The sequence below is a fragment of the Plenodomus lingam genome (genome assembly GCF_022343315.1).
Source record: "Plenodomus lingam strain CAN1 chromosome Unknown contig_12, whole genome shotgun sequence".
Lineage (NCBI taxonomy): Eukaryota > Fungi > Ascomycota > Dothideomycetes > Pleosporales > Leptosphaeriaceae > Plenodomus > Plenodomus lingam.
Genome location: NW_027093930.1, coordinates 280116 through 304543, shown reverse-complemented (window position 1 = coordinate 304543; position 24428 = coordinate 280116). Strand labels below are relative to the sequence as shown.

The 24428-nt window shown below is 41.6% G+C and overlaps 6 protein-coding genes across 6 annotated transcripts; 1 reads left to right on the top strand and 5 right to left on the bottom strand.

The window, feature by feature from the left end:
* Positions 1-11747: 11747 nt before the first annotated feature.
* On the bottom strand, positions 11748-13437 carry IAQ61_001332 (uncharacterized protein; the record flags this gene model as incomplete). Its single annotated transcript, XM_066095064.1, has 6 exons — positions 11748-11946; positions 12001-12213; positions 12275-12471; positions 12521-12770; positions 12821-13285; positions 13337-13437. The coding sequence occupies 6 exons, from the start codon at positions 13435-13437 to the stop codon at positions 11748-11750; spliced, it is 1425 nt and encodes a 474-aa protein (XP_065954912.1).
* Positions 13438-14260: 823 nt separating this feature from the next.
* Positions 14261-19260, bottom strand: IAQ61_001331 (uncharacterized protein). The gene is made up of 2 exons (XM_003839588.2): positions 14651-19260; positions 14261-14582 (listed from the first exon to the last, which is right to left on the bottom strand). Exons 1-2 carry the CDS (start codon positions 19073-19075, stop codon positions 14478-14480), a joined length of 4530 nt encoding a protein of 1509 aa, XP_003839636.1. The 5' UTR covers positions 19076-19260; the 3' UTR covers positions 14261-14477.
* Positions 19261-19285: 25 nt separating this feature from the next.
* On the bottom strand, positions 19286-19549 carry IAQ61_001330 (uncharacterized protein; the record flags this gene model as incomplete). Its single annotated transcript, XM_066095063.1, has 1 exon — positions 19286-19549. The coding sequence occupies one exon, from the start codon at positions 19547-19549 to the stop codon at positions 19286-19288; it is 264 nt and encodes an 87-aa protein (XP_065954911.1).
* Positions 19550-20050: 501 nt separating this feature from the next.
* On the bottom strand, positions 20051-20931 carry IAQ61_001329 (uncharacterized protein; the record flags this gene model as incomplete). The annotated part of the gene is made up of 2 exons (XM_003839587.1): positions 20051-20742; positions 20796-20931. The coding sequence occupies 2 exons, from the start codon at positions 20929-20931 to the stop codon at positions 20051-20053; spliced, it is 828 nt and encodes a 275-aa protein (XP_003839635.1).
* A 924-nt stretch (positions 20932-21855) lies between these two features.
* Positions 21856-22881, top strand: IAQ61_001328 (uncharacterized protein; the record flags this gene model as incomplete). Its single annotated transcript, XM_003839586.2, has 4 exons — positions 21856-21944; positions 22047-22118; positions 22409-22627; positions 22756-22881. The coding sequence occupies exons 1-4, from the start codon at positions 21867-21869 to the stop codon at positions 22879-22881; spliced, it is 495 nt and encodes a 164-aa protein (XP_003839634.1). The 5' UTR covers positions 21856-21866.
* Positions 22882-22899: 18 nt separating this feature from the next.
* Positions 22900-23617, bottom strand: IAQ61_001327 (uncharacterized protein; the record flags this gene model as incomplete). The annotated part of the gene is made up of 4 exons (XM_066095062.1): positions 23502-23617; positions 23346-23438; positions 23182-23294; positions 22900-22966 (listed from the first exon to the last, which is right to left on the bottom strand). Exons 1-4 carry the CDS (start codon positions 23544-23546, stop codon positions 22900-22902), a joined length of 318 nt encoding a protein of 105 aa, XP_065954910.1. The 5' UTR covers positions 23547-23617.
* Positions 23618-24428: the final 811 nt, after the last annotated feature.

Here is a 24428-nt window from a genome sequence, read left to right as displayed (position 1 = left end):
CCGCGCTAATATCCTAAGTAGAAGGGAACAGGATATAGTTAACCTTAAGACTACTTAGAGGGATAATTGTTTACAAGTAATAATTACCCTAGATAGCTTATACCCCTAAATTAACTCTAACTTAGCGCAAGACTACCTAGCTAAGTGTTCCTTACTAATCCTTGCCTTAATTTTAGTAGTTTAGAACCCTATAACTCTTAGATCCCTAGAGCTTATTAAAACTCTTCTTTAAGAAAATAGGTCCTTATTCCTAATAGAAAGATTAGAGTTGCCTAAGCACTATTAGATAGAAAATAGACTCCTTCTCTACTAGGATTAACTTTGTGTGCCTACTAGATTAGTCTTATACACTAGACTAATTTATAAGGCTTATAATTAAGTTTCTACTACTTACCTATTAGCTACTAAAACCTATTAGATTCTATCCTAATAATACTACTAAAAAGGTGTAGGGATACTATATAAAGGCTATATATAGAACTATATCCCTTATAGGAGAGGGCACCTAAGATAGCACTAACTCCCTAGCATACTTTATCCCCTTCCTATCCCTAGTCTACTAATATAGCACTTGTATATTAACTTTAAGGATTTCCCTTATAATTAAGTTAGATATAATTAGATTATAGTCATTATTAATTACCTATTAAAGCAAGCTACTACTATTCCTTGCTATAAAACTATAGACGCCTAAGGTATAGCTACCTTATTTATGTAGTAAGTTTTCTAATTTAGACATACTCTAGATACTTTTATTTCTAACTAAGGACCTTAGTATATATCTAGTTTCTAGTCTAAATTCTATTAGATTATAGGCACTAAAGTTAAGCTCTCTACTACCTACTATAAATAAACTAATAGACAAACTAAGATTATAAACAAGTATATTAATTAGAGACTAAGGCCTTTTGTATCCTATTACTAAGATAACTAGAGCAACCTACTACCTATAATAGACTGTGCCTAAAGTACTTTTCTATATTTATCTATTAGTATAGCTCTATATTAGCTTCTCTTTAGCTCCTTACTAAAGTAAAGCTACTATTAGAAACTAGAAAAGACCCTAGCTACTATACTAGAGAAACTACACTGTAAGGACGCCTTATCCCTTACTACTTAGATATATAATATATAGAAGATTACTAAGAAGAATATAGAAAGAGCTTAAGACTAAATATACTCTACTACTAATTACTATTACTATCTAGTTAACTAGAAGGTTAGTAACTATATTTATCTATCTACTGCTAATCTTGCTAGTTTATAACCTAGCTAAAAACTATCTAAATAATAAGAAGGCCCCTTTAAGGTATTAGAACAAGTAGGAAACGCGTATCGCCTCTAATTGCTACCTAGTTCTAAGATCTATAACGTCTTCTTGCCTAATATGCTATATAAAGATCCCTAAGATCTAATACCTAGATATAAGGCTCTAAAACCCCCTAGTACCCCTATATAAGGTGTAGAGGAATAGGAGGTAGAAGAAATCCTAGCTAGTAAATTATATTAATCTAAGCTTAAATATAAGGTTAAGTAGATTTAATACTATCCTAATCCTATTTAGTATCCTACCTCTAACTTTATAGGAGCTCCCTATAAATTATATTTATTCTACTAATAGTATCTAAATTAGCAAGGTCCCCTATAGAGCTTACCTAAGTAGATTTAGGTATAGGAAAAAGGTAAAGAGGATCTAATATTACTTTACAATAATTATATATAATATAGAACCTAATTCTTATTATATGAAGGTATAGATTAACCTATTAACTACTACCTGTGAAGGGCTTAGGATTATGCCTAAGCCTAGGCCTAACACAAGATAGACAGAGTCTAACACTACTACTAAGCGAACACGCTACACACCTATAAAAAGGCGTAGATGGCTTACCTTACCTTTAAGATACTAAATACTATTATTAACGCTTATTATATTCTCGCTTAAGGCTAGTCTATAACACTACCTATCATTACTATCTTGCTATTATTTGTTATCTTGTTAGATTTATACCTATTTTAGAACTCTTAAGGTTTCTAGAACACTACCCCTAGAAAACCCCCTGTTATTTAGTGTCTATAGCTCTATTAGAATCTAGATTAGAATTAAATTTAATAGTAATCTTGCCTAGACTAGCTTCTTTAGCTACTATTTTAGTAACTAGCTTAGCTAGTTTTAGAGTATAGGTAGGAGGCAGAGCAGATTTAGTTATCTTCTTAATACTCTTAGCTAGCCTAGTAATAGCTAATAATATTACCTCCTAACTTTCTACTATTTCCTTCTTAACTTTAACTATAGCTTATATTATACCTGTAACAAGGCTAGGCTAAAATAGCTAGCGCTTACTAGATGCCTAGGCTAGACTTGAACAAGGTTCATGGGTTGGCACTAGGGTCTAGCACTATTATCTGTTAAGATATATATATTATACTATGCGAGGATTACTTAGCTTAAGTATTCTTGTGCGTACCTTTTGGACCATGGCCAAGTGGTACAGGCAGGGGAGATGACGTAGTATTCATTTCACAGGCAGGGCGCCTACCTTGTTACAATACCCTTAACTACTAATACTATCTTAAAGATACTATTATAAAACCTATATATATAAGATAAGGTAGAGTAGTAAGTAGCTAGAAGGATATTAGTAGCCTTTATACTCTTAGTCTAAGAATTAGTAACTATAATATATCTAGCTAGGGTTTAGGTAGCTTTATATATAGTAGCCTTAAATTGCTTAATATCTAACTAAAAAGTAGTAAGCATCTTGTCTTTCTTATAGCCTTTAGGGGGGTTTATAACTAGACTATAGTACTTATCTAGGGTATTTTAAAGAGCTAAATACTTAATACTAATATATAAGGGAATCTATTATAATTAGAAAGGAACCCTATTAGCCTTAGATATACACTAGATTATAGAACTTATTCTAAGGAATATAGTACTAGCACTTCTTAGAATTCTTTAACTTGAAGTTAAAGTTATTAAACTTGCCCCTAGCTAGAGCCCTAACGGCTCTTATATAGAGAGCGCGATAAGCAACTAGGAGAACTCCTAGTAGTACTAGTACTAGCATAGCTAAAGGTTCTAATTTAGATTAGCAACTGCTTAATTATATAGATTAAATACTTACTAGATTTTAGATAGATTAGGTTAAATATTTAAAAATTTAGGGATAAAAGAATAAGAAAGTAGGTAGGTAGAGGGCTAGATATAGGCAGGCCATAGATAGGGGTATGTACCCTAGGAAGCTAGAAGTAAAGGTAAAGGTAGAGGTAAAGGTAGAATTATTTTGCAAGAGGTTTTCTTTAATAAAGGATCTAAACCTAATTATAAGGATAGGGACTATCCTTTCTCTATAGGAGGGGGTAGTATAATAATAAGGTAGAATTGCTTGCCTATTATTCTATACTAAGTTAGCCCTAATAAAGGCCTAACTTATTAATATATATAGAGAGCTGCTTGCCTATATTAGGATAGGCATGTTCTTCTTGTCCTTTTATACAAGACCTATAGGTGTAGGAACTGTATCCTTTTCTATATAGACGCGCACTCCTATATGCCTTAAAGTTGTATAGGATACCTTTTAGATGCCCTACCTACCTTTAATATTACACCTAGGGGGTATATTATAGGAAGGATACTAACTAGATTATAGAGTATTGTTATGGACTGGCCTCAAGGGAGAATGCAATAAGCGTTGATAATAGTATTTAGTATCTTAAAGGAGAGGTAAGCCCTTAGCGCCTTTTTATAGGTGTGTAATGTGTTCGCTTAGTAGTGGTGTTAGACTTGGTCTGTCTTGTGTTAGACCTAGGCTTGGGCATAAGCCTAAGCCCTTTATATACCCCTAACCTTCCCTATAAACTATTATAAAATTGTCTTTCTAGGGGTCTAGGGTTATATCTTTGTACCCTATAATCTATTTTAGGCTTTATTTCTATATATTCTTAGGTTTTATTATTATATCTTTATATTCCTTCCTAATTTGTAACAGGCCTGTATATTAAGCGGTACGCGCGCGTAGCGTCTATACGCTTGTTTTAGCACCCTACTATAAAAGTTCTAATATAGCTATCCTACCCTACTATAAATTTCCTAAACTTACTTTATTATATAATAGATTTTCCCTACTAATTAGCCCTTTCTCTAATTTTTCTATTAATCCTGCCTATCTAGTTCCTATTATATCTTTGTCTGTAGCTACTAGTGCTAGTAGTAGGGATCTACTACAAGGTAGTTAGACCCTGCGCTAGGCCTACTAAGATAAGGTGCGTACTTCTAGTGTTCTCCCTATATTTCCTGCACTAACTTTTGCTTAGCACACGCCTCCCTAAATATAGCTGCTTAGTAGCTTTATTATTTCTAGTAACTTAGATAATAAGGAGTATAATAGTAGCTTTGTAAAGCTGCTTCCCTATAATTAGTATATTAACTAGCTTTATCTCTTTAGTAAGTGTAACTATTAGGAAGGTAGTAGTAAGTTCCCCTTAATTTTTATTTTCTTTATAGTAAGTTCTAACTATATCTAGGGAGCTTATACAAGTCCTACTATTATAGCTATAAGACCTATACTTAATTAGAAGCTATCCTTACTAATAATCCTAACATTTGCTAAGCCCTTTATAACTAGCTTTAGTTTTATTATAGTTCCTAGGAGGATTGCCTCTATATTATAAAGAAGGGGACCCTTAGCACCTTTATAGGGAAACCTACTAAAGGCACCTATTACTAGTTTATACTATAGTTCTACTAGCACTACTATTATTTTAAGGATCTTATATTAAGGGCTTAAACTAATAACGCTGTTGCTCTACTTGCCCCTACTACCTACTTATACGCCTATAATTAGTATTAGCTTAGTGCTATTATTCTATCTTTTACTAGTGCTCTAGTATTTCTACTTTAGTCTACTATTACGCCTTTATATAGTAGTTATAGTAATAATAACGTTATATAGCTTACTACTACTACTAGTGTTACTTTTTAGCGTATTAACTAGCGTATAAATAAGACCTAGGCCTAAACTAACCTTTATATTAATAAGCTTAAGAGCACTACTAAGCGTACTACCTATAGTATTAAGACTCTTATTATTAGTATTAATTTTCCCTTGTTCCCTTTATATCTATTCTAATATTTACTTTCTTTAGGCCTAGGGTGCTGCACGTTAGCTAGCTATTAAAGTACTACTCTCCTCCTGCTGCTACTACTGCTGCCGCTCGTACTTATTAACTAAGTTTTCCCCTACCTACAACGCGCGCAAGTATTACTACTATTACTAAGAGATATAGAGGCGTTAGAATAATATAAATAATAGTTTAGGGGGGGCTAAGGGGAGGTTAGTTATAGATAGTAATAGTATAGATACTACTACCTAATTATTAGCTATATTATAAAACTTTAGTAGTAGGGCACTTACTTAGAGTATTATCTAGATAAATAAAAGATATCTCTAATACCTTTCTACTTCTTAATTGTAATAAAGGTCTAAGTTATTATTCTAGTTTCCTTTTACCCTTACCTCCTAGCTTTTATATATATTAGGCTATTATTATACATAGTATCTCTATACTATTCCTTAAACCTATCTAGAGCCTTAGTATCCTACACTACCTCTAGCGGGTGCTATATTAGATTAATATACCCCTTCTATTTTACTAGGACTTAATACTTTCCTTTTCCTCTTATATTCTTTATATAAAGGATCTCTTCTACTTCCTATTTATCTAGCGTTATATCTTTATTTTCTAGAGTAACTATTAGACCTAGTTATAAGTCCTAAAGCTTCTAGCTTAGTAGCAGGTTATTAGCAGCTCTCTCTAGTAGATCTATATATATAGTCTTATACAAGTTCCCTAGTAAATCTAATACTACTATAAGTAGAGTAGGGACTTCTATTACTCTATACTTTACCTATAGCTAGTTAAACTTTTTACTTAGTTAGTTTATCTTTATATTATATATTATAAACTAAACTATATTACCTTTTAAGAACTTTTTAGCTAGGCGTTAGGACTAGTTTATTACTTCCTATTATTATTACTATTAGAATATAATAGTAGCTTGCGCTAGCTCTACACCCCTCTATAGGTGCGATAAGAACGCTACAGCCTCTCTATAAGGATTCTTAGGCTTTACTAGTAGTAATATTATCTTTTATAGCATGTCTATAGTATACCTATTTAAAAGTAGATTTAGGCTAATACTAGTTATACTAGAGTCCCTATTATTAAGTGCAAGTTAGCAGGCTAGTAGGTAGTTAGGCTAGTTAGTCTGCTTAAAGCATACTATTATGCGCAGCACCACCTGCACCTCTTAGTTTGCCTACTCTATCCTGCTGTCTATCTAGGGGTGATATATAGTAGACAGTAACTAGTTTATCTTTATTATCTAGCATAATATTATCTAGAAGGATCCTAACTAGTTAGAGCCTTAGTTAGTAATAATAGAGGATAGGAAGCCCTAGAACTACTACTAGTTATCCTAGAAGATCCTTGTATAATAATTAGCTACTATAGAGACTGTTACTTTAAGCTAAATATATTTAGATAATCTATTAGTAATAACTAATAGGAACTAAGGTTTGCTATTATCTTTTATAGGTAGGTTAACTATAAAATCTATAGATATTTAGGACTAGTATTATAATATAACTAGTATAGGTTATAATAGACCCTATTAGCGCTTCTAGGAGATATAAGCACTATAATAATAGTAGTTCTAAATATACTACGCAACGTCTCCTAATATTCTATCCTAATAATAGTCGCGGCGCAGTATTTAAAATATTATATTCTTTCCTAGATATCCTACTAAACCTAATTTATATACTTGCTATATAATAGTAGTTATAAGGGGTTCCTATATTAGTAACTAAATAATACCCCTCTAAAGCAAAGTGCTGTGTGCACTAATTATACAGTCCCTAATCTATTACTTTATATTAGTAGGAACTAGGAAAGACCTAGCGCCTTTCTAAACTATATTAAGACGCACTTAGTATATCTTATCTTCTAATACTACTTTGTCCTATAGTGTCTGCATATATAGGTTAGTAAAAAGGCTAGCGCCCTTTAGTAACTTAGACGCCTCCTCTACTTCTAATACTATAACCTAAATTAATTTAGGGCGTATTACTAACTATAGTATTACTTTAGAGGAGTTTAAGTCTTATAGTTACCTGCTTAAGGTATTAGGTTATCCTATAAGATAGCTAGGTCTATACTATAGGATATACTAATATTTTAAAAGTTCCTCTACCTAGTAGCACTATTACTTGCTTAAGCTTTAAAGGCTAGTAAAGTACTCTAGGTTTTTATAGTCTATAAATATTATAAATAGTTTATAAATGCTCTATAATTCTACTAACTAGCTTTTAAGACACTTAATAATAGCTAGTAATTCCTTATTATATATAGTATAGTTTTGTCTCTCTAGCGTTAGTACTATAGAGTAGTAAGTAACTAGGCGCTAGACGCCCCTAACTTTTTATAACAAGTAACCCCTAAGAGCGTATCCTAAATAGTCTGCTTCTAATAATGTTTCTTTAGCTAGGTCCTATTATATTAGTACTAGTCTAGATATAAATGCCTTTTTTAGTGTATTAAATATACTCTATTCTTCCTCTCCCTATTAGAATAGGGTGTCCTTCCTAGTTAGTTAGTTTAAAGGCGCTGCTACTTTAGAAAACTTTGTGATAAAATCGCGGTAGAAGTTAGTAAAACCTAGAAAACTCCTTACCTCTCTTATATTCCTAGGGGGTTTCTATTCCTATACTACCCTAAGCTTTTTAGGGTTAGGTCTAAGTAATTTGCCTGCCTTAATAATATAGCCTAGGTAGCGTACCTTCTTAATACTAAACACACACTTCTCTAAGTCTAGGTGTAGTCCTACTTCTTTTAATAGCGTAAGTACACGCTTTACTTTTTCTATATAGTTAAACTAGTCTCCTCCTAAATAAATTAGGATATTATTAAGGTAGGCTATTATATATAATCTAAGTAACTCTATAAGTGTAGTATTAATATATTATTAGAAAGTAGATAGCGCACTACTAAAACTAAATAGATATACTAACTATTTATATAACCTAAACTAGGTATAGAAAGCTATTAAGGACTTATAACCTTCTACTATTCTAACTTTATAAAAGGCAGCGTAAATATCTACTTTTATAAACTAATTTATACTAGATAGTATATATAAAGTTTCCTTAATAAGTAGTAGTAGGTATTAGTCTAATATTATTATGCTATTAAGTATCTAGTAATCTATATAAAGGCGCTAACTACCTAATAGCTTCTTTACTAGTAATACTAGAGCTCTAGCTACAGAAGAGCTTACTTTAATCTAGCCCTTGTCTATTAATCTAGTAAGTTATATTCTTAGTTCTAGTAATTAATTACAAGATATAGGGTATAAGGGACCCTATAGGGGGTTAGGCTAGGTTCTATCTAGGAGAGTTATTAACTAAATATAGTAATCTATACTACCTTAATAGGGTAGTAAACTACTTGCTAACTCTTTGTTAAACAGGTCCCTAAACTCTTATAGTTCTAGTAGTAACTTTATCTTTCTAGTTTTATACTTAGGCTTATAGGGAACTATACTATTAGCAATATAGATAGTGTGTATATTAATAGGACTTCCCTTATTAACACTTCCTAGATATTTTATTAGGTACAAGTTATATATTACCTATAAAATATCTAGTATATTTATTATAAAAATTTATACTTATATATCTTCCTATTAGGGTCCTTAATTTAGCAACCCTGCTATAACTAAACCTAAGATAATAGAGATATAGGTAGGATATAGGTGTCTCCCACTCTCTTATACTACTATATTTCCTACCTTCCTAATTATTAATTTACCTTATAGAATATCTATAATAACGCCCTCTCTATATAGCTATAGTCTACCTAGTATTAGTTTATAGGAGAGACTAGGTACTATATAGGCTAAAAGCTAAGACTACTAACTATCTAAATTATAGTCTAATACTACTAACTATAAAATTCTTATACCCTTAGTAATTCCCTAGGTATGTTATAAGGGTTGCAGGGGAATATCTATAAAATTCCTACTAATCTATCTTACTAACTTTTCCTTAACTATACTAAAATACTAGCACCCTAAATTAACTATTACTTGCATATTCTCTACTCTACCTAGGAGGAGGGGAATAAAGAAAGGAGGATTATTTAACCTAGCCTTAATATCTAGGGGACACTTAATAGCCTCTACTATTAATAATTCCTCTATTATAGTGTCCTCCTTATACCCCTAACTTAGCCTAAAGTTAGGGGTAGCTAGTTTCCTAAATTAGAGCTACTTACTAATACTATAACTATCTTAACACCTACTAGTTATAGTAATAGGGTATTAGGGTATACACGTATAAAATAACTGCCCTATCTACACTAGGTATAGACCTTTGCTAGTTTCTGTGTATTAAATAGGTCCTATAGGATCTAGTTAGGACGTGATATTAGTAGTTTAGTAGGTGCACTTAATAAGGCTACTACTTCTACTATATTTGTGTCGCTGTCCTAATCTAAGTTAGACTTCTACTAGGGTTCCTTAGACTTACTAGCCTAAAGAAAACCTAGTTCTAGAGAGGCTATTTTAATATCTACTATAATTATCTTATATTCCTCTATAGCTATATTATAGTTTATCCTAGAGACTCCCCTATTAAGGGAAACTAAGCGTATATAACTATTAAGAGATTACTAAAGTTATAAAAGCTTCTATTTATTATTCTAGTATAAACCTCCTAACTATATAAGAAGCTATATAAAATTTATAAAGAACTCTATAAAAGGCTAATTTTAGCCCTAATATAAGTATTCTAATATAACTTAGGCGCGCTCCTGCCTATAATAGTTACTATAATAGAACGCTAGGTAGTTAAGAAACCTGCTTATATCCTAACGCTTATATACACTATCCTTAAAGTATAGTGCTATAGCGCGCTAGACTATAGGCAATAACTAGGACTAAATATATATAAACCTTGCCTCCTTATCCCTAATAAAGACCTTGTCTACACGTAGTTTAAACTCTATAGTTATTTACTAGGAGGAGAAGTTTACCTTAGTGCTATTATATAGCAAGCTAACTAGGAAGGGTTTGCAACATAAGGTAGGGGAGGGCAGAGGCAGTATATTATTAAACCTAGCGGGCTTAGAGGAGGGTTAGGATAGAATCTAATTGCGTATTTCCTTATTCTATTAATATAGTATAGCTATTATAGCAGAGTCTTAAGCCTATTATTCTATTAATCTATAGACCTGTTATATTAGCCTTTCTACTATATTAGGTTGCACCTAGTTATTCTAAATATCTAGCGCGTCTATCTCTTATTACTATTATAGTATATTTAGAAGAAGATACTAAAATATTATAGACTAGCCTTAAGGGAGAATACAATAAGCGTTAATAATAGTATTTAGTATCTTAAAGGAGAGGTAAGCCCTTAGCGCCTTTTTATAGGTGTGTAATGTGTTTGCTTAGTAGTAGTGTTAGACTTGGTCCGTCTTGTGTTAGACCTAGGCTTGGGCATAAGCCTAAGCCCTTCACAAGTATCCTAATCTAATTAACTAACCTAACCCCTAATTAATATCCTTAATCTATACCTCTACCTAATCTACTATCTAATCTACTACTAGCTTAGTACTAAGTGCCTAATAGAAAAAGAAGCTCTAGTATAGAAGGTTTACTAATTATACACCTTCTAGTAAGGGTAGCTAAAGCTCTATTTATATAAGTCCTATTATAGTAGATATAATCTAATTATCTATCTCCTAAATTATTCCTAAGCTTAGTAATTTCAATTTCTATAGGTGTGTATATTAAGCTATAACAAGGCTAGGCTAATAATAGCTAGCGCTTACTAGATGCCTAGGCTAGACTTAAACAAGGTTTATAGGTTAGCACTAGGGTCTAGCACTATTATCTTAGGCTATGCTTAGCTAAGATATATATATATTATACTATGCGAGATTTACTTAGCTTAAGTATTCTTATGCGTACCTTTTGGACTATAGCTAAATTAGTATAGGCAGGGAGATAACTTAGTATTTATTACGTGGGCATAGCGCCTAGCTATTACACAAGCCTTATTAATAACTAACTAAAAGGTTACTAATATATTTATTAACCTAAATACTGTAACTATATATATATATAGTCTATAGTTTATCTTAAGGGCTATTATCTATATAAATTCTATATAATTCTAATTGTATAGATTTTCTTTATATATATTAGATTTTATAAACTATCGTATAGTAGGCTATAATATATACGTGTATAGAAGGACTATAGGTTAGGCGCCTATATATACTATTCTATTTATAAATAATCTATTTATAGATTATCCGCACCTTTTTTGTTATTTAGCGTAGTAGGAATAGATACTATATCCTAATATCTTACTTCTTAAAGTTAATATATAAGCTTAGATATTAATAGTATAGGGTATTAGTTTTTATAGGTAATATAATTTAAATATCTATAATCTATATAAAGCTATAGTTTATAATTTAGTTTTTGTCTAAATAATATTAGTAAAATTATTAGGCTACTACTTTTATAGATACACCCTTTCTTTAGGTTCTATACTAAGTATCTTTATAATTCTTCCTTCTAGTTATATAAAATTATATATATATGTCCTAGACTAAGCTTAACACCTTCTTCTAAGCAAATCTTAGCGTGAAACACTTACCTGTGAGGTACGTTACTCAATTAGATCCTTTGCACAAGCCTTCTTTCCTAGCCTACAAATCTTACTATCAATATAGCGTACTAAGGCTAGGACTAGACCAAAAGCAAGTATAGCGCACGCGACTGAAAAACCCCGACGATATTGAGGTCTGTCGTCTTCACGGAAGATCTGCGCGCCGTAAATGCCAGCGATGTTTGCGCCCATGATTACTCTATTAACAAGTTAGTAAGAGCGTCTTGTTCTAAACCCCTGCTGCCCGACTGACAAAGCCATTGCAAGAGCACGCTCCTCAGAGTCCGTGCAAGTTAGAGACATCCAGGTAATGTTTAGGGGATGCGAGAAGGTGCCAAATGTCTGCGTCCACACTACACCAAAGTACCGTACGCCGCGACTGTCTAGCTCAGCGAAGATACGGTTGAAAATGTACCCAATCAAATGGCAAGTGAAACCGAGCATGACAGTTTCACCTCGTCGACCGCTACATGTATGATCTAGTTAGCGAGAGCAGGCAATAGGGAAATGGAAGTTAAAATGCTCACAAGCGATCTGAGAACCAGCTAAATGTAAAAGAGACGGGGATCTGTATGAAAAGACCAACGGCGGCCATAGCGTTAGACCTGAGCTGTCCAAACCCAAAAGATCTAACAATAGAAGGAGCATAGGTATCAAAAGCCCGCTGTGGACCGTTGTTGCACAACGTAATGGCGAAATGGCACCACATGCGCCAGTTTGAAAACTAATTTCGAGTTAAATCAATCCATTAGAGTTGTCTGCGGTAGACTTGCCGCCTTTTTAAAAGCACCGAGGCCAATGCTCTTCTTCTTCCGGCTTTTAGCTGGCTCGTCGATGTGCACGCGACTGCGGAGGATATAGATCTCTCTATCGGTGAACATTTGCCACTTGGGGAGAAATGTCGGGCACGGCTTCTTGAAGGAATCGGGCAGGAAGAATCCTAGAACAACGCCACTGAGTATTGTGAAACCGCCCATGAGCGTGAAGAGCCAGAACCAGCCGGATTTGCCCCCGACACCACGCCTGAGATTCATCAGTTTGAACTTTCTAATGGGCTTTTTGGTATTGCTTACATATGCAAAATACCATAGGCAAGTAGCTTTGCAGAGGCCTGACCGAATTGATTGCCGAAGTAGAAAATCATCACCCGCTTTGCGGTTTCCGAGCGTGTGTACCACGTGGACATTGTCCAGAGCCCACCAGGAATGAAACCCGATTCTGTCAACCCCAGCAGAAACCTCGTTGCAATGAAGGATCCATAGTTGGTCTGGAATGCCTGAAAGGTACTAACAGTGCCAAAGAGAAAGAGCTGTAATGTGAGCCAAAGGCCAGGTCCAACGCGATATAGAGCCATGTTGGCTGGGATCTCGAACAAGACAATGCCGAGAGACAGCATCTGTTGTCCTACATTGAACTGATCTTGCGTGATATTGATGTCTTCCATGAAGTTATCTGTAATTGCATTGGCTATGTTGCCACGATCGAGCTGCAAGCAAAAGAAACCAAGCGTGAGAAGAGGCATAATAATCAGGTCTAGTCTGAGCACATGGAACTTAGTGAGACCATAGCAGAGGATATACACAACTCACTTTCTTTTGGCCTTCTTCTCTTCTGCAACGCTCCAGTCACGCGTAGGCAGAGGCTCATGTTCCGCGTCATCCTCCTGGTAAGTGTCCTTGACGTCCGACATCATATCGCTTGCACGCGGAACAATGACGTTGCGTTTGCTGGGTAAGCAACGCGTTATTTGCAAAGCGATGCAGTGGTTCCTACGAGATAATCACCAAATACCATAGCTACTTATATCAGTGCCGCAGCCTTTTGGCGTCTGATTGTTTAGGACCGAAAACGAATAGACAATTTGAGATGTTTTGTCTGGGCTTAATCCGCCAAGGACATTACGTTCATGGCAAAGTCTCGTCCAGTGCCTTTCGGCGAATTACTGGACCATTTTGAAAAGCTTGGATCCTTGTTTCTACACGAAAGTAGGGTGGTTTTCGAGGCCGTAGAGGCATGAAAGACGATGTCACCATCTTGTCCAAGGATTGAGCATTGAGTCGTTGCCAATGAAGCTTACGAGCATCTTGGCCATACCACTTCAGTCCCCAAAATCATCAATTTAGGCACGATGGTCGGTACTAGAACTTTAGGTAAAAGCCATGGTTTTAGGCTTCGAATGGGTAGCAACCTCATCGCAGACTTTGCGACTTTCATTATGCCAAGCTTGAAGCCCACCATAAGGAGACCGAGCATACATACAGCGCGCATAATGTTGGTATGTCATCAGCGAGTTCCCAACTGCTGCATGGGAGCTGTGCAAATTATTTGTGGCCCAGCGTATACCCAGACTCGGCACGGATTCGACATCCGTTGTGCTGAGCACGTCATTTGGGGACAAAAGTTAGCTCCCACGTGCGCCCCACGATGCCAATCGCAGACCGACAGCATATACGGTACATGCTGCGATCACGGGAAACCTTTCAGCAGACAATGGGCACGTTGATCGAATAGAAGAGAATGAATATAATTTGCATCCGACGTCCTTGAACGAGGCCGGTGGGTGGGGTATAGTGCTAGAATGCGCAGCAAACTCAGGCTACCGGTAGAGCACAAAAAAAAATATAAAAGCAACATGTACGGTCAAAGCACCCTCCTCTAACAAGGCAATTATCCACGCTTCTGACTCCACGATCCCCATAACACATTATACAGCCACTGAAGTACGCACATCTAGTGCTGCTCAGTAAGCCTCTGGGCAGTTCTCAAACTCTCCGCGACTGTATCATTATTCAGCTCACTTAGCTGATTCAGTGTCTCTTGCATAGCAGCCATCTGCTAGCGGCGTATTAGCTCTCTGTTTGACCTGCCATAGATCCAAGACCAGCACAAGGGATCAAACTCACAGTCGCAATCACGTCCGCTGGCGCACCATTAGGCCTCGGCCCTTGGGCGCCCGATGTGGCGTCTTCTCCATCTTCCTCTTCATCCTCTTCGGTCAACGTGTTGATGTCGCGTTTCTCGCCCATAATAGCTGCTGCGCGCGCAACCCTATCGCCTGCAGCGATGATAGCTTCCAGGCGGTCAATTTTGTCTAACAGCATGGCGTTTTGCTTCTCCAACGGCTCTACACGAGCGAGATGCTTGCGAACGACTTCTCCCTTCATTGTTTCAATACGGTCTTCGGCTTCCTCGCTGGCCCGTACGGCTTGAGCACGTTCGGCTTCAATCTCTTGGATCATGTTCATGAGTCGCTCCACCCCTTGCGCATGACCATCCGCAATGGCAGCAGTTTTGTCGTTTCGTAAGAGGAGATCCTGGTACCGCAGCTGTTGATTGGCGACTTCTTGCCTGGCAGCCTCCAGCTCCGTGGCATGGCTGGCCTGTGTTGCATCCAATTGTGCAACTAGCGCATCGTACTTCTTCTGCATCTGCTGGACAGTATCTGAAGTAATAGCTTGTATGCCAAGCATCAATTCGGCAATCGCGTTCTCGTGAGCCAATTCCATAGCAGTCTTTTCATCAACGAGAGCCAAGTGTTGCTTTTGAATAGTCTCTAGCTGTTGTTGCAAAGAATCGACCTCGCTAGAACCTCTAGCCTTGAATTCTTCCTTGACAAGCTCGATGGTAGTCCCGTGCTCTTGTTTCATAGCAGCGATTCTCAGTTGCAGTGCCATGTTCTCAGATCGCAGATGGGCCAGAGCTTGCTCGTGGGCCTTCTCAAGCGTTTGCTTCAATTGAGCGATGGCGTCTTCGTGCTCCTTGTCAGAAGCGGCCTTTTCAGTGCAGAGAGTGTTGTATCTTGCCATCACCGCGGAGAGTTCAGCCGAGCCTGACTGATCCCTTAACTCGATTTCTTTTTCAAGTTTGGCCACCTCGGTCTCCATCTTTTGTTTGAAATTATGAAGCTCACTGAATGCAGACGACTTTTCCACTTCCAGCCTCGCAGCATCGTTTTGCAAGACGTCGAGTAAGTTGGCATAGTTGCGCTCGATGTCTGCTTGCACAGTACCAAGCTCCTTGGCGTGAGACTCCTGCAGAGTCGATTGCACGGCAAGAGATTCGGCATATTTTTTCTCAAGCATTACGAGCTGAATCGAACAGGCATCCTGTTGTTCCTCCAAATGTTTCAGTTCCTTCCCATGTACCAACTCCATCTGAGATTTTTCATCGGATAATTTGCGATGTTGCGTCTGTAGATCAGTCAAGGCTTGGGAGGTTTCCTCGAACTGTTTCTGTAACTGATCGTGCTTGCCTTGGAGTTCCTTTAACAACGATGTCGAAGTACTGCCAGAGTTTTCTCTGAGTTCCTCAGGAGCATGCGCATGTTCCGCATTGTTTGCAGACATTTCTTCTAGCAAGGCCTCATACTTCGTCTGCAGTTCGCCAAGTTCCTGCTTAGTTGCACTCTCAGATGCCTCCTTCAAGGACCGGATTTCTTGGGCATGGAGCTCGTCGGTCGTGGCCTTATCCTCAACTGCAGCCTGATACTTGCTAAGAAGCTCTCTCAGCGTGCTCTCTGATTCGCACTTTAGGGCCTCAACTGCTTGATGGTGTGCATCTTCTGCTCCTTTTTTCTCCAGCAACAGAGAATCAAGGCGTGCTTGAAGGTCTGTGATGATGTGCTTCGACGTGGCATGAGCAGTCTCTGCCGCGGCCTTCTCTTCACCCAATACTTCAAGACGCAGTAGTAGGTCTTCAGTCGCCGTAGCCTGCTTAGTCAAAGGCTCAAGCTGAGAATGAATGACTTCGATTTCCTTTTGCGCGTTTGTATGTGCTTCCATGAGCGCAGCCTTTTCTTCCTCACTCTGCTCGCACTTGATACGAAATTCTTGAGCCTGCTGTGAAGTAGATCTAGAAGTCTCTTGCAGGGCTACAACCTCGTTCTTCAGTGCCTCGAGCTCATGGCTTCGTTCTGCAAGGCTTTCCTCATGCTGTTTCAATATTGCGGTCTTCTCTGATTTGAGCAAATCAAGCTCAGCTTGCAGCTTATTGAGACGCTCTTTTGCATCACCTTCCAGATCAGCTCTGAGCGACTCGATTTCGCCTTCGTGGTCTTCACTCAGGACGCGAAGATTCTGTCTGTGCCTGTCTTGCACTGCATCTAATTCAAGTTTGTACGAGTCTGCCTTCCTGACTGCTTCATTGAGATCAGCATGAACCTTTGCAAGGGTGGAGGCGTGCTGAGACTCCATCTGCTGTGATGTCTTCTCGGAGGTTTCTAGGGTCGTGCGAAGGCCAGCGACCTCTTCTTTCAGCTGCTCAACCTCCGTGGCATCAGTACTAAGCTGGTTATTCATTGCATCGAGCTGCTGCATAAGTTCCTCGTTCTCGTCTGTCTTGACTTTGAGCGCTGCTTCGTGTGACAACTTCAGCTCTTCTATGTGCTTGTGGAGTTCATCTGCTATCCTGGCACCATCAGTGGACCCTTGTTCAAGTGCCTTGATTTGCTCTTGAAGTTCATCGATGGACTCGAGGTGCTGTGAGACCTCTTCTTCTCTCACGCGCAACTCTTCGCTCAACGATGTCTGCAGTTCTTCGAGCTGTCTCTCTAGTTCTTCTGCATGCGCATTACGCTCGCTTTCAAGAATGGCCGTGACTCGATTCGCGCGTTGCTGGAGCGTTTTGATGTCGTCATACAGGCCCTTCTCCGTTTCCACATGAAGTGCAATGGCCTCGTCCTTGACACGCAGCTCATCTGCATGTTGCTGGTGCAGCGATTCGATTTGGGACTGGAGACTCTCGATGACGGCAGAAGATTCTGAGGACTTGGACTCAAGTGCACGCTGTGTATCGAGCAGGACATCTTCGTGTTCTTTGTGGGAAGTGGCGACTTCTGATTGCAGTTGTTGCACAAGCTCCTTGAGAGACTTGATCTCAGCATCGCGTGTCTGTAGGCCGTCTGAACTCGTGCTCTCCATCTGGTCAAATTTGGTCTGTAGCGCCTCCAGAGTATCTTTGGTGGAGACAAGCTGGACAGAAAGAGTGTCCCGTTCCTCCTTCAAGTTGGTGATCTGCTGCGTCAGCTCTTCGATCCGAGTGGCTTGCTCAGTCAGAATCTTCTTCTCAGCATCCCATTCACGACCCTGCTGCTCTAATTCGCTATTGAGGTCATTGAGCACTTGCTGAAGCTCTTGAGCGCGCGCAGCTTCAATCGCCGACTTTTCCTGGGCCGCTTGCTTCTCGACCTCGAGCTGTTTGGTCTCATGCGCAAACTTGGCTTCCATGTCGTGGACGAGGGCATTGTGCGCACTATCATGCGCGCCAGCGAGCGCCAGATCCTTTTCTGCCATGGCAGTCTGCGCATCTAGGAGCAGTTTCTTTAGTCGCGACTTTTCCGCCTGCAAGTTATCGACCTCGCGATTGAGGTCGTCGCACTGCTCCTGCAGTTTGTCGCGTAGATTGGTCTCCTTGAAGAATTCCTGCATGATCTGAGCGCTCCGGCGCTTCATCTCCACGTCCACTTCTGCGGGGCCGCTTGGAGCCGTGTCTGGTCTCTGGGGCTCCTCGCTGAGCTTAGCCAGGGCCTCCTTGTTAGGCGCGAGGGCGCTCTTGCGCATTTCCACTTCTGCATCTGAGGCGGCCTTATCCCTGAGCGTCTCGGGTGTCTTGGGCGTCTCAGGCGAGGACATGGACTTGGCTGAAGACAGCTTTTTCGCATGGCCTGTGGGCGTTTTGGGGTTCGATTTGGTGGTTGTAGATGCAGGGCGCGAAACTGTGGTCGGTCTAGAAGATGCAGCCAGGGAGACACGCGGCGCGGTACGAGCAGTGGTGGCATGAGCTGTTTTGGCGGAGGTGGCAGGCTCCGCAGCGGACCGTGAGGCCAGAGGCCGCTTTGCTGCTGTTGCTGCTGCTGCTGCTGCTGTCGTGGTTGCTGTTGTCAATGAAGGCGCGAGCGATTGGCGTGAGAAGGTCTTGCCTGGTGAGGCTCGTGAGGCCGCGGCACTGGTGGTGGTGGTGGTGGTGGTGGTACCGGGCGTCCTTCGCACAGCAGGCTTCCTAACTTCATCGCCAGAAGTCAGCGATGACAGGTCAGGCTCTGCATCTGACGTCGTCTTGGATGACAAGCCCGTCCGTCTCGCGGCGGTTCCAGGGGCAGGCCGTGCGGGCGGTTTGTTCAAGCTCGATGCTCCTCCAAGTGTGCTGGTGCGCGTGCTGGTGGCAGTTGGGGGTCTCGATGCACCACCGCCAATCGAGGCTCGGGGGGTTGTGGATGAGGAGGATACAGTCGGCCTGCGCGCGCCGGAAGTCGTCGCTGTTGTCGTGGGCCTGCGGGGTGGCACGCTGTCTTTGGGCGTGGCCGTAGACGAGGGCGTGGACGAGGGCGCCATAATGCGCCGCTCGAGCGGGGTTGTGGGCGTTCGCGAGGCGTCGTGCGCGTCGTGCGCGTCGTGGGTGTGGAGAATTGGGTGTCGTGTCGCAGCTGCTTGGGTACGGACGGTAGGTAACTGCCAACCTCCAACTGCCTAGGGCACCCAGACGATGATGATGATGATGATGATGTTACACACGCGCGCGTGCTAAGTCAACTTTTCCGGTGCTCAGTCCCCAGCCGCTTGCACAAGCTCGAGCTCTGGGGCGCTACTCCAGCCTGGGGGGCGCTGCTGGCGGGCCGGCCATGGCCTCGCTAAGGTTTTAGTCGGGGCGGCCGCCATTCTGGTTCGACTGGGGAGAAAATCGGGGGTGCGCCCAGAATGCCAGACCTCCCAGGCTTCCAACTTCCAACCCCCTTGCATCATCATCAAATAGCCTTCATGGCTGGCGAGCTGTTGCCAAACCCTGCGATCAGACATGGCAATCAGCATGCTCATTTGCACATGTTAGTCAGCTACGATCCAGCATAGCCTCGCACAGTGAGGGGAGGGCGAGGGTCATGTCAAGTCTCAGAAGAGCTTCTTCCTCTGGATTCCATGCTAAAAGCATACCTCACTTAACATGATTGTCATAATCAGTTACCAAAACTCATTCATTCATGCAGACATGGGTATCCTGGTCCAGCAAGTCGAAATGACAACCTCAGTACAGTCCTCGTTCATCTCCACTCCCGACTCTTGCGTATCGTGAACGTCGCTATCGCCCACACGCACGCACATTACGTGCAGTGAATGGTCATGTACACGTACAACATCTGAGCTCTTGAGAAAATCATCCGCCAACGAGCAAATGGAGACGCAGACTCCAACACTCCGAAATCAGACCAACATCGCCCATTACTCACCTCATCATCCCTTCCCCCCGCCTTCTCCACGACAGCCCATTATGTTCGCCATCATACAAAGATGACGGGTCACTTTCCCGGCTCTTACTTAGACAGTATTGGCCCATGGCACCCGACCATCAATGTGATACTGGCGACGAGATCCCTCATTCAACAACAGGTCCCTGGCTGCGTTAAGTTGCTGCATCGCCACTGTAGCTTCTTCACGATTATTCTCATTGGCACGGTCAGGGTGATGTTCAAAGGCTGCCCTGCGATACGCCGCCGTGATCTCTTCGCTGCCAACGTCAAAGTCACTGAGCCCCAAGATTGAATATAGCTCCATGCTGCGAGGCAGCGCAGGGGAGCGTCGAGTCGAGGAACTTGCCAGGCGGGCTCCCAGCCTACGTGTCGAGCGATGTGGAGGAGGGCCAGCGGATGGCGTTGTGACAAAGGGCCCGTTTTCGGACGGTACACCAGACGATGACAGTGCCGTGGGCATGGAAGAAGAAGGCCCATAGTTCTCAATATTCTCCCACAGGGGATCTTCGCAAGAGAAGGGGAATGGTGTCTCGGGGGTTCGAGGCGATGGCATGGGGGTGCTGTTCGCCGATGCAGTCGTCCTGACCGAGAGAGCAATACGCGGGGCAGTCTTACTCCTCTTGGGGGCCGGTCCTGTAGCTCTCGATCCATCAGTCGATGTCGGAGGGTCAATAAAGACAGCAAAGTCCGAGGCGCGCTGGCGGCGGGCTTTGCGTTTGGTTTGCCTCAGTCGGTCACTGGTTTCCGGCTTCGCGGATGCTACCTTTGGATCAGTTTTCCCATAAGCACCAATGTAGCACCTGGGTACAAACCAGCGGAAAGTGCTTGTGAGCGAGTGAATGGCCGTGGGCTTGGGGTGGTGTCATCAGTCTCCCGATGTGGTGTTTCGCCAGGCAGTGCTGTGGAAGCGGCGAGCGCCAGGATGGCATCGGCATCGGTAGTGGACATGCTGGAAATGATGTAGATGAGAGCCTAACCTGTTACACTCTTCGAACAGAAATGCAATCTTGACGCTAATTTGCTTAGAATACAGGACAGTGATAATGGCAGGCCAGAAACAAGATACAAAGGAGAGGATGGGAACCAAGGAACGGCTACAGCTCAAATGAAGCGGCCAGGATCTTGAGCGAAGTGCTAGAGACCGAAAACGAGTGATCGAGGTTGAAGGCGTTTTTTTATAAGGCTGGAGGTTGCGGAAGTCAAGGTGAGCGCGAGTTAAGTGCGGCAGCGGCGACGTGATACAAGCCGCCAAGCCGATTTCGCACAGTCACCTGCAATATGATCTTCGGTGAACCGGTGATAATGGACAGTGATACGTCAAAGGCGCGTTTGCTCTTCCCAGTTCCCCCGTATCGTTGTTAGGGAATGCCAAGCTTTGGGGCGATGACAGTGCGCTGCAAGTGCCTACACCTGAGTGTGCAATTCAGGGTCTGACTCCGTATGCAAAGTTACTAGAGCCTCCAGGTGATTCATGTATGGCAATAATGCTTGTATCCTTGGCCATTCACCGTGGTTATGCTATGGACCTGACCCGCGAGGACCTCTGTTGAGTTGGAGCTCCCGCATTAGTCAGTTCTTGTTGTAGTTCGTCAGATTGTGTCTCTAAGCCGGGATATATCAGTGGAATTTAGCCTGACTTCGTCCAAAAGAATGGATAATTTATGCCACAGAAGTATGGCAGCCCGAGAGGGGATTCAGGATTTGAGGAACTGCTATGGCTTGTCAAGGCATCCTATAGATGCTGATGGCGTTTGACTTCTGGAGGACGCCACATTGAGGATTAGATACACATATCTCCTTTCCATCAGAATGCGTCAAGTTTCACGAGGAAAGTGGTCGCAGGCATCTGAACATTCATCGATCCTGCCAAAGATTCGAAGAAGATGTGCAACAAGGAAAGCTTTGTCGACAATATGAGAGCCCTGAATAGAACTACAGGCTTTGATGAAGAGGTCCAATCTGTACGTCAGGATTGGAAAAGAACAAAGTGAAAACGCGTGCAAGGAAGGACAGCTGCTCAATGCATACAGCAGCAGGTGGCAAGTAAGACACCATGATGACAGTATAGGCAAGTTGATGCTGTCACAGAACGCCGAATGACAGACTTCATGAGTGTTTGTATGCAGAATTTGATGGTAAAGAAATGTTTTCTCGTTGAAACAGTGGGCTTTATCATCCGTCTTAAGCTGTGGTCGATGGCTGTCGTTACCTAGAGGGAGCATGACCATATTCAGCATCGACTCGCCCATGAAAGAGTGATCACAGTTCGTGAGCCTGGGTCAAGGCAGTACAAGGAAGATTTACAGATGATCAAGCAATAGTAAGTAGGAGACTTGCTACTGACGTATGAATGATCCTACCTTCGCCTCTGGGAAGTAATCGTCGTTTACTGAAGTTGGCCACGGGAAAACTATTGTCCGTCTAGGAACGGGGACGTGGTGCCAAGGTCTGCGACTGCGAGCCGCTTCTCCCTATTTCACCCACATCGAACAATGTCCCCGCAATATGCGTCCCAACACGTTCGTCGCAAGCCTACCAGATATTCCAATGGCCACAGGAAAGATCAGGAACACTTTCCAGAGCTGCAGCTGGCAAGCGATATCTTTGGCTCCTGCCACTGGAGTACCGGTATACCGTATACAACGTAACTGCAAAGTTCAGCTGTGACTTGGCGCTATTTTGCTTGCCAATGATGGCACATGGAGATGTATCATGGTATCCATAACAGAGCATCACATTGCATGATGTAACATTGTGCTATCGTTAGCCTAGATATCACTCAAAGGTATCATTGTGGACATTCCGTCATTCAGCTCTCTCTTCGTGTGCAGCACTCCCCACATCCAATCTTGGTTTGCGGCCCCCATTCGAACCGCCAGGTTCATGAAACTGGGATAGCAGCGATGGCTTCTATCTCTATAAGAAAGCTGCTTGGTAATTTTCCAACTTCCACGGCGGTACGAGCCGGCTTAGGAGTCGGTAGCTATTCACGTAAACTATGGCAACAAGGCCTAGTCAGTAGGATCCTTCAGAGCAGCATAATCTCGTATCGCCAAATTTCGGGCATTCCATATTTCAGTTCATGTAGGATTCATCGACTCGATGATATCTTCCTGGGACAACTAGTGGCTCAGGGAAGAGGGCTCACTGAACCTCGATCAGCAAGATTCGAGAGATGCTGTCATTGAACGGCCGTACCATTCATTCATCGCGGTGTAATCTGACTTGTTCGCAATAAACATTATTATTTCCATCCCATTATCCAATGATGTCCCAGCCTCCTCAAGGATGGTGACAATGTTTTTAATGGCCTGCGCAATGGAACAGTCAGGTCTTCATCCAAAGTATGCACTTCGAAACACTTCGTTTACTGTTTGTGGTCGACTGCCGCCAGTAACTATACATTCCACGGCTGAGAGAAGAGTTCCGGTGTGCGCAGTTTTAATGAGGCTTATCTATAATCCAAAGAGATGGCACTGTTCCGGATGTGTATACAATGCCTCTCGACGTCCACGCACCACTTTTTTATACGAATTAATTCGCGATGGGATGTCTGTTGACATAACGTACACAACATCGGACCCCGGGTGCCCAAATATGTCACTATGGTTGTCCAGCAAGCTTGGGCTCCAACCTGGCAATGGCAATGCCGAACACGGCGGGAAGATTAGGGAGTGATGAACCCCGACGCAATATGATGTGGGGATTTAGTACTAGCAAGTACTGAGGTTCTCAAGATAAAAATGGTTTGGGCTTAGGAAACTTAAGGGGGTCCTTCAAAGCCTTATATAGATCATTGATGATGCTTTAGAATCCTATGTCAAAGGCCAATACCATCTTCGCACACACCGCCTTAGCTACAAAGCGCAGCAGGATACAACGGGTAGGATCAATATCGCAGCACCGACGGCACTGCTTAATGGCAAGTCTTTCACAAGTGAAGCCATGGGCCACACAACCCGTGATAGCCGCGATAGCAATCAAATTGTTGATCGTAGTCATCACCTCGCCGCCGGCGCCACGGAATTGGAAGCCTCAGTACAGCCTGCCCACCTTTTCTGAACTCAAGTAAGAATGTTCATATCTTACCAAAAAAAACAGTCTATTGCGTGGGATATGATGCCTTCGAAGGCCCCATAACGCACTGGATGGGGAAGGTGATGTCTCAATGCTATGTGGAGCGAATTGCAGCTCAGAAAAAGGTTGGAGAGATATAGAACCCACCTGGGCGCTGAGAATTCTTCAAAACTGATACTACATCCTTGCAAGGGCTCCTATAGGATGTCGGACAGCATCCTGATGTAACCTACGAGCATGATCATCTGGAGTCAAGATAAGAAGTGGGACCGGCCACATTGGCTGAACGTTATCAACGTTGGCTCCACTCCCAGTTTCCATGGTTCTTGGTCCACCCGATTCTTGATTGGTTAGAGAATCATGCACGA

What these genes read in the sequence shown, in the direction of transcription:
- IAQ61_001331 (XM_003839588.2), bottom strand. Translation starts at nt 19,075, where the DNA reads ATGGCGCCCTCGTCCACGCCCTCGTCTACGGCCACGCCCAAAGACAGC. An exon ending in CAGCGGACGTGATTGCGACT is followed by an intron (nt 14,583 to 14,650) that starts GTGAGTTTGATC and finishes ATACGCCGCTAG; the next exon opens with CAGATGGCTGCTATGCAAGA.